Below are 18,557 nucleotides of genomic sequence, written 5' to 3'. Positions count from 1 at the left end.
ACAGCTGACGTATATAGCATGCATATATTATATATGCTTTTTAATTTTTAGAGTCGACATGATTTTGGAGACCTGATCATGAGGTTTCTATTCCTGGTCTGGGCATGCACATACACTCAACAGGAATGTGTATTTTTCATGTTTTTCCAGTACTACAGATAATAAATATAACTATCTAATTATATAATTAACTAAATGTAGGGATACAGTAAATGAGTAATTCAGCTTACCAACTTATAGGAATTAGACATGCACCTATAATGCCTACGTTATATAGGTGCCTGTCTAACATTAAATCATTCAAAAATTAACTTTATTCTGTTAATTTATATATTTATTGCATGTGTTGATGCAATATGTTATAATAAATGCCAGACTTCGGCTTTATTGAGATTGTGGGTATTCAATTTGATATTTAGAATTACATAATAATTGATTCACGTAATCAAATGAATGTGTATACATGCAAATGCATGAGGAACAAGCTTCAAGTACCTGTATAGGAATATTGCAGTTAGACCTGTTAGATGGAAACAAATTAAACCTACAGGTATATTAGTATTTTTCTCTCTCTCTCTGTACCAACCCCCCCCCCCCCCCCCCACTCACACGCAGTAGGCCCTTTAACCAAAATATTTTGTATACAACACAATGTATTCTTCAAACAATAAACACAGTGAATTCAGACTTTTTTCTAGCCTGCTTAACCATTAAGGGTTGAGACAGCTAACTATATATACAGTATAGTGTAAGAATTGATTTTCCCATACAAGTATTTTTGGCGACACATCAAGAATTATAAGTGTGATTGAACTCTTTAGTTAGGACTTAGCGGGCTGTTTGGCAAGGCTTTGTGGGTATTTTGTAGGCGGTGGTATGAAAGGAGGTATACATATATATATATATCTACATTGTAGGTTTACCAGGTATAAAAACGTGGTGCCAAATGTTCAGAGTCGCATTAATGTGTTAGAAAAATGGCCGCCCGTTTCAAATCGAGTTTGTGTTTAGACAATGATAGTTTCAAATTATAACATTATGTACATACGTAATGTGAGATTTAGTCGAATCAAGACACTTTAAATTTCAAAGATAACAATTTGAAAGGAAAGCTAGGTTTAAGTTATCAGCATGAAGATAAAATATTTTACATTCTTGTATACATAATAGACAACTTGTCAAATCAGAACATTTTAACTGCTATTTGCATTGATTGCTATAATCATAAATCTGCTTTTATAATTAATTCTTAAGTAAAAGCATCCCCATCATACACTTACAGGAATTCAGTAGCATCTATATATAACATTATCTTTTACCAGGGTATATCTAATTTTAATTCTTTGCTATTGCCTATTGGAATTTCATATTATTTCTTTTATTTTCACTTTTAATTTCTTTTCACTATTCAAAGTTTCTAAACATTTCACATTTTTCAGTGAGACCTTAACCTTATAACTAACATTTTGTAAATAAATTAAAGGATAGACATGAACTTGGGCTGGATAGATAGAAACATCTCTTAGGACTGAGAATTTTTGGCAGTTGTAAAGGTATCGTATATGATGTACGGCTAGAAATCTCATAGGTACAAATTACAGTGGCTATAGACGTGAAATAGCTGGCATAGTTTACTTATCTGTATACCTATAGGTACAGCCTACAGACAATATATATATATAGGACACTGCTCAGACTTCAGGTGATAAAGCCTCTGTTATACATACAGTTTTTTGTACTTTAGATATATATTGTCAGCTTTAATTTATGATAGAGTCGGTCTATGTCGTATAGCTATATAGCTTAAATTAAAGTATTATGAAAGGTTCATAAGAAATTTAAATAAATGAAGACTTTAAAATACCTATTAAATATACATATATGTAGCATATTTATAAGATCATCAATGGATGATAGCTATATGGAATACAAGGTTAACTTGCAATCATTTATATTATATGCTCTTTTTTTTTAAACATATTCAGCTGATAACTCTGGGCAGTTATTTAAGCCTTGTTAGATTTTATGATGTAATTTAAAACTTGCACAAAATCATTTCCCAGCTCTGTCATTGAATTTAATTTGTTTAATGGAAGTATCATATAAATCAGAAAGTTATAATTAAACGGTTATGAAATTCTTACAAAATCAAATTTGATACTTAAGCATTTTTTTCTCTGTCCTCGTTAAGATTTGTTCAAGCTCATGATCATATTTCATATAACAAAACATCTTCTGATAACTATCTATATTGGTGACAGGGCCAATGTACTGCTGTACTCAGATGTGTCACCATATAGTGATTATCAGTTACTATTGACATATGTATGTTAACAATGTACATATTTAAAACAAGATAGAAGGGAAATATGAATTTTAAATCTACTGTAGTCAGTCTAATAGTAGAAAGTAGTACTTAACAAAATCTATCTACAAAAATGTTCCTCATTAATAATGATTATATGTTTAATGTATTAATTCTTCCAATAAAAAATTGATAATCATCTAAGACCCATTACAATTATAATCAATTGTCCATGGCCTAGATTAACTTTAAATTATTACTATATTATCTATTTTTACCTATCATCATAATATAAATTAAACCCTCCATTGATTTAATATCTTAAAGCATTTAAATGTAAATTGTCTTATACAAGCTAAATTCAATGTTGCTATGATTACTCTATTTAACAATTTTATGTGCTGCCAGAACTATAGATGTGCCTTGGCTGAGATTTCATGTTTATGAAGTGGGAGTTATTGACCGAAAAAGAGGAGCTCCACTTCAAAGTCTAGCATAATTAAGTGTATAGGCACTCTGAATCATATAAAAATGTCAAAGGAATGTGTTAAATTATAGAGATGACCTTCATAGATGTTATAATATAATATTTTCAGGTGCTGACACCTACTAACGATGACCTATATCTATACGACGCTGCTGACATGACCTACTAATTATAATATTATGGTGACATATATATTGTGTATATGAGACAATCCTCCTACGACCTATACTTATATTATAGATATATATAATTATGTCTGACCACACTGACTTGACCTACTTATGGTGACCTATATATGACATCCTGCTGACATGACCTACTTATGATGACCTATATATGTTTATTACAATCCCAGCCTCACCAGTTTTGGATCTCCTGTTGGGTAATGTTCCTCTGATAAATTACTTCCATCTGGTAAACCATTTCCTTCTGATAAACTATGTCCATTTTCTATTCCGTTACAATCCCCATTTGACACTCCGTTACATATGTCTTCTCCGTTAGGTAGGTCGCCATGGCTACCTAGTGATGATGTCACAGACAGGGGCTGTGGTGAAATTAATCCAAATTCATAACCACGCTCACTGCTAGTCCTTCGTACTACAGGGGAAGTAACTTTTGACACAGGCATTGTGTCTGGCGACAACAGGTCTGACCGCGACGATGACACACTTGAAAATGGCGATCGTTTCTCAATGTCACTATAGGATGAGTATTGACTGTATTTACCGTATCCACTTACTGCACAACTCAGCTTTAGATAAGACGGTGACTTTGTACACTCTTGCAAAGGGAGGTCACCACTCTCCGCCAGTTTTGGCATGCTACTGATGTTAAGTCCATTGTCGTGTGTTGGTTCGCTCTGTGTGCGGCGTCCAGATTTCACAGCGGGAATTGCAGGTGTGCTAGCTGCTAAAGGACTAAGGGGTCTTTCAGAGGTCAAGGTCAACAGGTTATCTCCATGGTGTTGTCCTATGTGGCCATCGACAGCATCAGTCACACTAAGTGACGGTTCACTCACTGAAACGGAAAAAGAGAGGTTAAATATTGACTATATACAGGTGGGAGAGCTAACACGGATGAATATCGCTGCAATCCTGATTAAGGAATGAATCTACTCTTGTCATGCGATGTGCCGACAAGTATAAACCACTAAAGACTACTTATACCTACAAGCAGCGAAGTCTCTGGTAAATATATATGCCTGTTAACTACACTACTTACCAGGCCAAATATTAAAGATAATTTTAGCTAGAGTGTAGATGTATGTTCAGGAAATCCTCTTCCTCAAATTTGATTTGCCAGCAAAGATACACACATATATATATATATATATACTCAATCAGCCACACCAAAGCATATTGTATTTAATCTGATCTACTGTCACGCTATGTGGTATTGAAACACTAATATCAAGGTAGACATATTGAATAATTGATGAGGCTGCTGATGAGGGTTAAATCACTTTATTATGGTAATTACTGAGTAGGTTGTCTTCAGAAGATTTTGTCTTTAATGCCAGATTTGTGATATTTAGCAAATGTATACAGAACCAAATCAATGACATATATGCCAAGTACACTCTAGATATATGTATCCCCCTTTAAAGGTTAAAAATACCTAAACTTTAATGTTATATATACATGTACCAGTATTTGAGAAAAAGTCAGAAAATAACCATTCAGCATACTTTCAAAATCGTTTGCGTACTAGCTGAAAATGAATCAGTAAATCTAACACTGCATGCATGCTTTCATTTCACTTAATTGATATCAGAAAATTTCTACTTCAAAACAGACATTTTTTGAGAAAATTTTAACGAGATGAAATTAAGATGAAGAGAGACGAGTGATCATTGATCACAGTAGGTGATGAGGCTGGAGATACAGTTGTAAACAGTCAGGTGGTACTGATGCTGGGAAGGGATGTGGACAACATCGAGACACCCTGGCACCAAATCCTGTTTGATACCAACAATGGCCAGACACATTACTCTGCTTTCATTTATCAGGACTCACTCAAGGCTGATTTTTTTACCACAATTTTCAGTATTTTTTTTTTTCTGCAACAGCTAGTCACTAAGCATCATCGTTTTGATTCATAATTAAAACCCAAAGATCAAACAGGTCACACATAAATCATAAAAATCTGCATTTAAGTGGAGTTAAGCTTCAATACACAGGACCTAACCTTCATTTGTTCATAGCAAGACTCATTAACATCATTCTGCAACAGGCAAATATATTTTTGCCAAATAAACACATTAATTACAATTGCAAATCTGAAATAATTCTTACCTAAGGGTATGTAAACTTATACATGTATACCCGATACCAATAAGAATATACGTTTTAAGGCTTGGTAAAGTACGTCATAGCATCAGATAACAATGTGGAATCTATCCAAACATCCCAGTAATGCATATATGATACCACTGTCATCTTCATAAATACATTTGTTCATAAATATCATAATTTCAGTATATTTCATTCATGATATGAAATTTTTATATGATAACTAATACATATCCACGGCGGACAGCGCACAGCGGACGGCGCACGACGACGGACGGTGCATGATGACATTAGGTCATCTTGACCCTTCAGGTCAGATGACCTAAAAATTGAAATAATTCAAATTGCGAATGTAGCCCAGTCGATCAAGTTAAGAAAATCACCAATCTGCAGACAACATTTTAAATATAATTGGATGCCAGCTATCATAATATAAAATCAACAATTTTCCATTTCTTGATTTGAAATGAAGACCTTCTTCTGAGCTAATGTCTCAAGGTGGGTATAAACACATCTATTTCCCATTTGTTGTAATGTATCCAAATCACCTCACCTATCATGTGTCCCTGGAGAAATGTCAATATAATATATACATAAACACAGTCCTGATGTAGATTGTCTGTATCAACCTACAGAACAAATATACAAATGTACAACAATAATAGACTGACCAGCTCCTAGTCCAAAGTTGGCAGGACCATCTTAAATCCTGAGTTGGCAAGGATGCAGCAGTCCTCATTATATATATGATATACTTGTGTATTCCTTAGGATAAACATACACAGACCATATAATTAAATCACAGCTTAACATATTTCTACTAAGCTGTGCCAACTTCATTATCTCCCTTTGGTGTTAATTATCTCCCCTGTTTCCCTCCATCACATGGCCATGTCAGACTTAATATAGAAGATGACCTTGAACGTTTGCCCATTTCAATAATCTTAACATTCAAAACATGATATTGGTCTTAGTTATAGAAATATCCTCTTTTAATAAATCTTTAATCTATTAATTTTTTTTTTAAAAAAATCTGTATCCAAAATAGGGCAATTAGAGGAGATCAAGGATGAAATTGGTTTTTAGAAGGAAGATCCTTCAATTATTTTCTACATGTATAACCAAACACATTCTATTTAACTGATATATCAAAGGACCATGAATTTAGGTCAAAGTTTCTCAAAGACTTTTAATTAAAATTATCAAATAAATATATCCCTTTATACTCTGTGAATATACATTTTTGACCATAAAGTATTAATTATCTACTGACTTTCATCCCTGAAGAAGCATTTGAAATCTTCTGATTCAAAGGCTGGGACAGTTCATTATGAATTTCAAGGGGTGAATGTATAAGTTAATTGTTTTATGGACCAAGGCAGAGGCGATCCTTTTAATTACTTACATTCAACAGTAAAGCAATCAACTGTATAGCTGTGTATCTGTGACCTACATTAATATTAATGAATAAATGAAAATGGTAAAGTATCCATGAACATAAAAACATGTATATGGATGTCAAAGATTCTATATATATATAGAGCAGCATTAATGAAGAATTTACCTTCATCTAATATAGATTATTGGTGAATCATCAAGTATGACCTACTGTGTACACTACCTGTGAATCATCGTTTGAAAATAACTCCAAGAATCAATTTCCTGAAAGCACACCTTATACAGACATAAACACTGTCACTTATATACATATTGCCAATATCTTTGGTGCATATAGCTTCAGGAATTTCATCTCTTCCGGTATAATATCATGTCCATTGATTGGAAATCTATGAATGTGTGTAGGAGTACACATATAGAAGCCTATAAAATTTCATCAGACTGGGATTATCAGTATCAACGAGCCTTACTAAATATATTTTTACACCTGCTATTTCTTGGCATACATCTCCAAGCCTATGTTCTGTGTATCTGTTGTTTATCAATGGGATGCCAACAATAATATCTTCAGTGACCGTGATATATATATTTATTGTAGTCGATAAAGCATATGTCCTTGGACAACCTATATGGATAGATTGGTTACCTAGTATATCAAATTAGTTATTACAGTTGCTATATGACATGTTTTTTTGTGTATTTAGATTTCTTTTCATTACTTGTTCTGAAATTCTGAACACAACAGTGATGTGCAATTTAATTTACCATATGGTTCATTATTACAATGCTAATCTGTAAAAGATTTTGAACTTATTGCATGATTTCTAAATGGCTGGTCATGTTGATCAAATCATGCAGTTGCTGAAAACAACTGTCTCAAAATCTTAGTTTGATAGATTTTTAATTTGGTAGTTAATATATACCTGATAGCTAGCACTATTTCACTCACCATATTTGCTGGTACATAATTTGTACCTATAGATTTCTAGCCAACAACTCCACATTGTGGTGCCGATGTCCCTATGTGGTGGCGATACCCTCGGTTATACTAACACACTTTACAACAGACAAGTACATCAGCAGTTCATTTAGTGTTGAATTCTGTGTATTGCTTTTTCTCCTCCAATGGTACCTGACGACATCATTAACATTTAAATGGCATTTCTGTGACACGTTTTTCTACCCAAGTGCTTCATTAATGAATACCACACTTGAGCTTGTCAAGATTTTTTGTTCACAGAAGCTTTTAAATTCTCGTCATAGAATATCTTTTAAAAGAGTCCTTTGTTGTTCCACATTTGGACACATATGTAAACACACATGTGTCATTAACCGAAATATCAACGAAGGTTCACACACATATGTAGGAACACGTGGCGGCACCCTTTACACATGTTCCTACAACATATGTTGAGCAGTCAGTCGTGTGTGGGAGAACAAACCCAGGGATTCCTTCTGCAGATGAAAACGGGTCCTGTCAGTTACATCACGCTGACATAACAGCCATCATAGTGATTCCACTGTATAACAGCAGTCCTGTTACAACAAGCACATGGCCTACAGCCCCTCGTCACATATAGTACCCCTAATAGTCCCTACACATAAGCCTTGTACAATAACTTCAACTCCTTAAATCTGTGTCCCCGCAGACCTAATTATTACAAGTCTGCAATTGCTACATCTAGACTCTGAGGCTAGTGTTCGGTGACAAGTTCTGTTGCTGGTTTCTCAGTAGAAACTACTAGAATCCACTTGTAAATCCATCGCCAGACAATTCATGTGCTTCGACTATTTTTTTCTCCCATTTTAATCAATAGTGTGCAATATTTTTTCCCGGTGACCCAATACAGCGAGTACAATGTACAATATTGACATCAACCTCACCATCATTGTTTTATCTATTAAGCAATCATCCCTTGGGGTTTTATCCCATAGATCGATTAACTCAATACAGTAATCTCCCCTTGGTTTGAGGGCAATATCACACCAAATCTATTGACAGTACAAAACCATTTATTGGTTATTATGGTAATAAACATACTATCTTTGACAATCAGTGGGGATCCAACATGCTGACTGTGAAACAATTGGAAAATTAAGGATTGCTCCCATTTTTTCTCCATTTAAATCAAACAATTTTTTTTAATTAGAATTATCTCCCTGAATTTGTACTACCAAAATTGTAAAACATTATAAATCATTTTCATTTAAGATTTACTGGAAGCATTTTAATTACTATTCCTATACTACTACTAAGTTTACTTTTCAATTTTCCTAAATTCTTCCTAAAATGATATTTGACAACTGAGGTCAACCATGTTAGTGTAGTTTGAACTCACAACTAAATAGAGTTATCTCCCCTATATATCATTGCTATGTTGCTTTTCTTGTCCTATAACATAATCTACTATTTTCAACAATGGAAACTATTAAAGATATGGTCAGCCAATATAATGTGTATCTCTCTATAGGCATTCATGGCTGATGCACTTGTACTGGTCAATATGGAAATAAGCCCATGTAAAGTAACTGGACCCGTATCTCTAGCTATATAGGCTTATACATTGGGCTCAATACACAACCAGACATTCATCAATAACTATTGGTCAATACATATACCAGGTCAACATTCACTGTGTTATTCTAAGTAATTGTGACATGTTTACCCAGGTTAAATGGGGGTCCCTCAAGACCAGGATTTATCACATACAAACACACTCCCCCTAACCTTTTTCTTCGCCCAATGTATCAAGAGGTTTAATATATTTTTCTTCAAAACAAACTTAAGAAAAACACAAATATACTTCAGTATATACTGAGTATCCTTTTCCTTATCATGGGCTTTGTATTAACGTTTCTTAAATCTCTGACTGGGAACAGTAAACTCGGACTATTTTCCTGATCTTATCAGGTTTGACTTAACATGCCATTTGTAATCTGAAAAGATTTTGTTCAGATCCGGAACAAACAAGCCCAGCTATATCTACTGTACTAACTTAAAGTGCTGAACACTTAACCAAAACATGCTATGAATTTACAAAAGCTTGGTAAATATGTATATTTACATGTACATGGACACCGTCATTCTTTGGTATTATAGACCAAAAGTTGATCAATGAATAATTCATGTATAATTCTGAGACAAGAACAAAACAACAAATGGATGATATCAAATAGAGACAAACACAACTGAAGCCATGATAAGTTCCTGAACCTTTTCTGTTTTTCATATTAGAGAGTTATTTGAGTAGGTATATTGATAATGACGTGTTGTGTTTGTAAGCTTAAAGTGTAACATAAATTTTTTTGAAGTTTTGCTCACAAAAGTACATTTATGTCAGAATCATACCCTTCTACAACCCAGTTTAGAAGGACTTTACAAACCCAGTTTAGAAGAACTTCACAATGATTTTAAATTTATTCTGTAGTCATTAAGTGTAAAAAGGAGTAAAACCAATACCTGTTCTTGTAACTGTATTTTCAGATATACATTTTTTTTTGCATCTTCAGTGTTCATATGTTAATTGGTACCTTAATTGCTATCAATGCTAAAACAATACATGTTGATAAAATGACACGTATCACATTGACTTCCAATTTCTCTGATTTATCACAACACAGCTATGTACATGCACTTTCCCAAATTAGATTGATCCTGCGATAAAATCCTTATTAACTATAAAACAATCTACGACAAAGTTGATGCCCTGCCAGACCAACGGAAACAATCCCACATTACCAATGCTACAGCGGCCATCAATTGTGCGGCCATCAAAAGGAAACTGTAATGGGCGCTGGACATCAAAAAGATGTGGCATTCTAGTTGTTCACTTAGGGTAAGTCTGTAACCATAAATCTTTGTTGTATATCACTCTATTGTGATTTTATTTGAGGGTCCAATACTGAGGAATTTTACAACAAGGATTCCGACAATTGATTCCGATATACTCAGTGATGAAGGGAAACTTGTTATGATGCATATGTTCCATCTACGTCTAAGAAATAATACCACCTTTATCTAGTTAATGAAGATTATACCAAAGTTAATGTTTAACATGATGTACTAGCAATTGATAGATATTTTTGTGTTTGTGACAGAAAACTAACTCTTATCATTGCGCATTCTACATGTTCATCCGTCCCCCCATAAACAAAGGTTTTTATGCAGATGCATTAGAATTACAAAGAGCACCAATAAGATTATCCTAAGTTATATAGCAACAAAATTTCTCTTTATTCCAGAATTATGAATGTAATTCCTTTATTCCTTAATCATGATTGTAAATAGTGAAAGTTATTAGGATACACAGGTCTTAACAAATGAATAAAACCGTAGCTTTTGTTCAAGAATGTTTTGCATATATTTTGTTTTCTCGATCAAATACACTTTACAAAATCTTTTTTGGTTTGGAAACCAGCTGCATGGGAGCTTGTTACAAAATATACATGTATTGTACTCATGATACCAGCATTTCATAATGTTGATATCCCATTCTCATCTCAAGCATTATACTAGAAACTGTTGTTCATATAAAGATTGAATAAATCTCATGTAGTGACATCGATCATTCAGATACCTCAGGGATATTGTACAAGCACTTTTGAAGTTGTGATAACTCAGGCATATGTAACTTTACATGTTGTACAAGCACATTTGAAGTTGTGATAACTCAGGCATATGTAACTTTACATTTAGTACAAGCACATTTGAAGTTGTGATAACTCAGAAATGTGTTGTACAAGTATACTTCATGTTCAAATATTTCAACAGTATGTTATACAAATAAACAAAGTATATTTCATGTACTGATACTTCAGGATTATGTTGTGCGTGTATTAGAACACTACACCAAATTCCCAGACAAGTTTACAAAATGTTGGGGAAGTTGTCAAAACCACATTTCCTTGTTTATGTTTACAAACAATTATAAAATATTGTGCCCACTTGACTGACATATATACCCTGTAACATTCTATGCAAATTACAGAATATACATGTATTATGCATGTATTTCTTCCTAAAGCTCATTTCAATACAGACATGTTTTTCAAAACACAATGTGTACGTACCCTAGACATAATCAGATGACAATTGATTGTTTACCATATATACAGTACAATATCATGTCTCACCACGACCAATATTTAATCCTATTATCAAAATCCTCTCTATTCCAACTTATATAAGATCATTTACCTGGTATATCAACACTATATCATAATGTTATATTTTTTAATTATAAGCCTCAGGCGTGCATTCGTCATGCAAGTTAATGTTTATAGGGAAATACAATGTTTTTATATACAAACACATACCAAAGTTTATAATGTACTTGCCAAGCTTACACTTGTTTGTACTTATACTATTAACGTTAAATTTATACTCTGTAACTATATCAGTGCTGTCATAAGTGCATCAAATTAAAACACCTTCGATCTATTGGCACAGCATGAATTCTCCAATAAAATTTTGATAGAAGTTTATTCAAAAGCAAAAACTAGTTTTGAAATCAGAAAAGGAAAGAAAGTAACAACATGACTTCAAGTCTTTATGCCATTTGTTTGTCTGTTTTAATGTCCAGGTTTAGGTGATGTAGGAAAGCTGGAGTACCCAGAGAAAAACCACTGACCAATGGTCTGTACCTGGCAACTGCATGCCCCAGATGAGATGCAAAATTACAACTCAGAATGTCAGACCATCTTAACTACTTGGCCACCAACGTGGCTCAACCTTACAACAGTTTATGATACGATATCTCAACAAAAGTTTTTTTTCATCTCTTCTAACAGCATCTTGCCTTAATGCATCAACCCCCACCTTTCCGCCTCAATTTCTCTTGCTCGGATTGTGTTCTTATCTCAATTATGAACCATTCATACACACATACAAAATCTAGATGTACAGATTTACATTATAATTTTTTATAATCTCCACATTAAGATACCACATGCTGATGTCTGACAATCCCTAACAGAAATTCCCCGCCTCCCACAAAGTCGACATTCTTTACCAGACAACAGTGACCCTGTAACTCACACTGACAGACACCTCTGTTCTTCATCTCCGACACAACACATGTACACACAGTACAAAACTTCACATACAACTTATTTACTACCATATTCAACCTAATTGTCAACAGTACATAGCATTTCTCTATTTAACACCATGATCTGTTAATTACTAGGCTTAGGTTCTGACGTCATCCAACTTTTCAAAATATTTAATGATCACAATTACCCTTATTAGTGACATAAGTGAAATAAATACTATAGATATCAAATGTCAGTGATGAAATGTAAACAAATACACAAAAAGAAGTCAGATTTGAAATGATTAACTTAATTGAAAAAATTCAAGAAAGTCTTATAAATGATCAAACTCCATAAAGACAGAAAATTGTGGACTAACAAGGGCAATACATATGAATTAAATTCTGATTTGTTAAATATACTGACCTGCAAATGTACAATACCAGACCAATTAACACTAAACAAACTTCATTCAAAACTTTTCTATGTTTTTTAGATGATCAAATTAGCTGGTACATAAAAACAGAGAATGATAGACAAACAATGGTAACAAATTAATTAGAACTGATATGTATACTGACCTGTACACTATGAGAGAGATTTAACACTACTTCCTTGTGTGGCAGCTGTCTGCCCTATATGTAGGTTAGTGGTGTTGAGTGTGTACTCCTGACACCCCCTCATCACCCTGTAGCCAGTGTTGATACCACCTCATCAGCTGGTCAAATTCCTGGTACAGCAGCTGCACTCATATCTCCAATGGGAGCTGCACATCCCCATGTATATCTGGGAATGTCTTAGACTAGCCAAAGGCACAAGCTTTTAAACATGCATGACCCTTCCCAGAAATTTTTTGAAAATAAAATTTCCAGCTAACTCAGTCTTTTGTTTTTTGTTTGATTTTGTATTGATTATAACCCAATCTAAATATTTCTCTCAGATTGTCTCCCTTTTGTTTTAAAGAGAGTTTACCAATTATGCTGTTTTTATAGATTATCTCCCCCTACTTCTAAACAGAGTAATCCCATTATAATTTCTTGAGTTATCTCCCCCTAGTTTTAAACAGTTGATTAAAGTCTCCTTCCTGTTACCTCCCCTAGTTCCCCGACAGTTGTCCAGTTATATTTCTTGATTCTTTCGAGATTGCTGGAGGATATTTAAAATTGATAACTCACCGTTAAACATGAAACAGTTGGTTAAGAATGTCTAAACATTTGTGTCAGCTAATTGGGAGTAAATCTATTAAGGGAGTAAAACTTTACAGTGATACATCGCCCTCACAGTGAAACAAGTGACATGGAGGAGGAAAAAGTCACAAACTGTTTAGCATGATTCATATCATTTTAAACAGCTCGAATATCAAAACCATGTGGATAGAAATCTAAATAGCTCAATATATCTACAAACTTCAGGCATGTTAGTCATATAGGCACATATAAACACACTTTCTTCAAAGTTGTAGAATAATTCTACAGGGCAACTTAAAAAGATTAGTCACTGATCCACACTTTTTCTATATGGGTTAAAGTCACAATCTTTTTTTTCTATGTAGGTTACAAAGTCATAATCCTTTTCAACATGATTTAATATCGTAATCTTTTTAGACGATAAAATTCATAGCTGTTTTTTTACTTTGGGGTTAAAGCAGTGTATCATTAATTGTTTTTTAATTTAACATTTAACTTTTATATACATGCCAGTTAAATACATACAGTATCAGCCAGTGCCAGTATTTTAACAAATTATCCTAGCTATTTATTGTTGTGTATCAAGTATTTAAATAAAGGTTTGATTAAGTCTGTGGTACATATCAGGCTTAATGGAACATGAACCATGTACACTGTTTACAGTCTATGGAGGTATAACAGTGTTAATCCAACGTTATGGATTTACACTCGATTTACCATCCAGACATAATATATTATGCCATAACAGCATATTATGCATGCATGTAAGAGATCTAGACTGCAAACAATTTGCCGGTATATGCAATATCTGATAGATATAATCATTAATGTAAATGAATCAGATTTCTGCACACTCATCTTTATTATGTTTCAATCTTGTCACCAGATTCTGCCATTTTTGTAATAGATTTGATCCAAAGATTTAAAGTGAATAGTCGGGCAAAGAAAACCAGTCTAAATGCGTTCATTTGCCTTCCAAAAGTTCTCACATATTAATACGACGGTCAAGTTCTGCTTACGTTTCCCAGATCTGACCATTGAAATGAAGAAAAAATGAAAGCATTGAAAGCGAGGCTGCATGGAAATGTAACTACGGACATAGTCAGCCGGGAGGACGTTTTATGATTCCTATACTTTAAATTAATTTCTTCGTACGCAGATAGATTTTGACGAGAGATTTTATTTTTCTATTTCATAAGAAATTATACTGAATACATTCACACCATTTTTACCGACTTTAGCCATCCTTGCCCGACTGTTCACTTTAATTGTTAGCAGTAAACATAAACAATGTGTTCTATTCATCCACACACATTTTCAGAATGGATTATGAGGACATATGGAGACAAATGGGTAAAACTCTTATGAGTGGTACGCCCCTCCCCCTCCCAGGAAAAACCTATTAGTCAGGCAATTCAGCTCCCTCAACCCCACTGCCATGATAAACTCCCCTCCCACCCCAAAGCATTAAAGTCACAGGGGGGAATAATCATGATAGCCAAATAAAAGAAAGTTTCTTCTCAATACAAATATTTCCTGCAGGGTTAAACTGTTATTCTGAATCTGTTTTCATTAGAAAGGTTTATCTCTTATCTGTATATACCATGTTAAAAAGGGTCGATCTAAACAAAAATAAATTTAAGTGCATGAGCTACTGCAACCTTCTTGTGTCAACTGATTACCAAATTGTTGTATTAAATGAAAAGTATATATAGCAGTATCATGCAAAAGCCACATCATTAAAGAGGAATTTTTCAAAATATCTCCAATGAAAAGAATTAAAACAATTCTTACAAAGTTACCATATCTATATATTGTCACTTCTTATGTTTGCCCTAACAGACTTTTAAAAAAGTGACAATGTCAATTGCAGCTCCTCAATGTATTACTATGAAAAATTCCTATGATGATAAGGTGAAGCTGCGTACATAATCTCTATCATTATCTACTTATATCAAGGATACACTGTAATCCCTGATAAAAGCCTGGACTACAATATACTAATTAACTGGACACATTTCTGGCGGGCAGCATCATTTCTAAGATGATGCTATATAATCATTGAAGTGTCCGTGTATCCTTGATTGATATACCTGTACAGGAGCTTGTCAGGTATCCATTGTCTACACCTGTAAACAGTATGACTCACATGGTCAGGCTAAATGTGGGAAAATGACCTTTTTATCTACCTCATCAATTACTCGGCCAAACCTCCATCTATGTACTGACCGGTGTTATTGCCGTCCCTGGGTGTAGATTAGCAATAAGGTAGATAGATTGTATTATGAACCCCTGGGGAGGCGTTTCATCACAACAACAGATAATGACCTGGTGTAATTACATTAGGAAAGGCCAGACTTTCAACTTGTATGTACAGTATACAGCAGTGTATATATAATGTCTATGAATAACTATATCTCTGAAATCTGAAATTTGGACAACCCACTATCTCCCAATACAATCTACAATGGGACTTTTATTTACCAATGTTAAGTAAATATCACATTGGAAACCAGCCTATTGTCCTTAAGAAACATGCATGGATGATCCCTACTGAATATTGCTATCATAGTATCAATTAAACCTTGCTGCTTTATATCTAGACTAGCTGATCAGCATTTTGCATTTATAGACATGTAATGAGTGCAAAATGCAAATTATGCAATATATATATATATATAACAGCAAATCTCATGACAGATTAATATTGTGATAAATCAACACACACAACCGTCCAGAAAAGGAAAAATCAGAATTTAAATCATCAAGCATCTAAAAATGTAATCATTAACTATATCTTTTCAAGATAACGATTTTCTTTGATGATATATGACTGTTATGTGACCTTTCATCCTAACTATGAATGTGATCTTATGACAGTACTTAAAACCCACTTCAATATTATTATATATCTAGGTCAATCTATGTTAATGTTCCATAACAATTTCTTGGCAAATGAAAAACTTGGTGCATGCCTCATAAATACCCAGCCAGCCATCAATAACCTGCAGCTGTATCTATCAGCTGTGTAACCGCCACCCCCTCCCTAAATCTCCCTCCCCACATGCATGTACGTACCAGATGCTCCATACCATTCCCACTCTAATGTCTATATGCAATCAAACCTTGGATTGTCATTTAAATATGTCTTATGTTAAGTAACACATTAACCTGTCACCAACAGAATTCATTCATATGTTATATATATTGTGTATGTGTATAAATTGTACTTAATTATACTAGAATTATAAAGAACCATATTCGATCCAATAAGCGCCCCTACATATACTATAAAAGCCCTCTCCACCTTTTCCCCTGATTTCTTTAAAATTTATGAAATGCAGACTAAACTAAAGAGTTTCTTTATTTTTCTTCTTTAACAAATTGATTCGTAGCTTCATTTTGTGCAAACCTTTTGTAAAAAGTATTAATAATTGGTCTCATTAATGTATCCACTCATTTGTTTCCAATTTTTAACAAGTGCTCTAGTCCTGGATGTTTCGTTCTTCATACAATATATATATTCGTATTTAATTTGTATTCAGTGTAAAAATGCTCATTATACAACTGTGTATAACCCTCGTAAATCACTCAGCTATATAAAGATGTGACAAGTGAACTGATTTACCTCACTTAACATTTGTACAATTTTTACGTCTAAGATATTAAATAATATAACATCAAGACAGATCGCCCTATAAGACTGGCACATGTGTGTGATTTAGATGTTAGTAATTACCATCAACTCCAATCATTGTTCCTGGGTACAGAGCCGGCAGAGAAACCAACATAACCTTCTGCCTGGGTTCCAGTTAATCCTCATACACGTTTTACAGTATCGCTGACTCAGTCGAAAAAACACATCTCTAAAACATTAAAGTCTAGCTGATCCAGGTGTTCCTCGGAGAATATATCTTCTCTTTCACAACAAATATATAAGCAGCACTAGCTGTCTTGCCTCCCAATATAATTAAGAGTTGAAATAAATTGCAGGAACTATGATAGTATAGTGACAATAGCTTCTGCAGAGTTATTGGAATAAATAGTGTATACAGAATTTAGTTATGCTCCGATTGATGTAGTTACCAGTCACATTAGCGCATCAAAGGTGCTTCAAGGCCTCTTTACAATAAGTCGACGGCTTTGTTTAAGAAATTAGAGGACACACTTGCATTGATCGATGACACAACATTACAAGTAAGATTTATCTCTAGTCTGTGCACAAATGCAATAAGGCCACAGCAAATGTTATAGACTGTTTTACGTCCTTTAACTCAGAGGTATTTTATCTTTCTGATGCTGTATTTTTTTTGCCCCTCAGCTTTGATCGTGATGCACTAAAGCAGACGCTGTAGATATAGAATGGTATACAGATGGTGAATATCTAGTCAGCATTATAAGTTGCCACTCGGTAAAAATCTAGAATTTTATCCTGTCAGCACATCTGTCCAAACACAACAATTATCAGTGTTCTATATGATATAGATCATTCCAGTTAAATCCCATCAGCCATATGTCATTAAAGAATATAGAAAAGTCTGTATGGTTAATAATCGGGGAACGTTATACCGTTTAAATCACATAACAGTGTAATATTTATCGTCACTTTGGCACTTTGAATGGCATCAGAACTCCAATTCCACTCCAATAAACATTCTTTGAAAGATGAATTACTTTTAAAGAAATCACAAATTCCAATCCAGTATTTTTACAGCTCAATAAAATTGATTTCATAGAGAACCAGTTCCGTTTGCATACATTCTGTTGTATCCTGGGGTCTGCTGTCACTTGACACTCTCAGTGTTCTAATGTTATTGACTAAACACAATTGGCCAGTTATGTCCTTATGTTAA

General features: G+C 33.8%; 2 protein-coding genes across 4 annotated transcripts in view; one reads left to right on the top strand and one right to left on the bottom strand.

The window, feature by feature from the left end:
- The window catches only part of LOC138321460 (uro-adherence factor A-like), a 59,636-nt gene that overhangs the window by 18,088 nt on the left and 22,991 nt on the right, over nt 1-18,557 (bottom strand). For all 3 annotated transcript variants that reach the window (XM_069265166.1, XM_069265167.1, XM_069265168.1), the window contains one exon: nt 3,154-3,812. In XM_069265166.1, the coding sequence (XP_069121267.1) occupies nt 3,154-3,812 (659 nt within the window). The remainder of the gene's footprint in view (nt 1-3,153; nt 3,813-18,557) is intronic.
- The window catches only part of LOC138321461 (uncharacterized), a 42,457-nt gene continuing 27,707 nt past the window's right edge, over nt 3,808-18,557 (top strand). The window contains exon 1 of the mRNA XM_069265171.1: nt 3,808-3,982. The gene's annotated coding sequence lies outside the window, so the exon portion shown is untranslated. The remainder of the gene's footprint in view (nt 3,983-18,557) is intronic.

Source organism: Argopecten irradians, chromosome 4 (assembly GCF_041381155.1).
Source record: "Argopecten irradians isolate NY chromosome 4, Ai_NY, whole genome shotgun sequence".
Taxonomy (NCBI): Eukaryota; Metazoa; Mollusca; class Bivalvia; order Pectinida; family Pectinidae; genus Argopecten; species Argopecten irradians.
The sequence above is the reverse complement of the archived record's forward strand: the minus strand, read 5'-3'. Positions and strand labels throughout refer to the sequence as shown.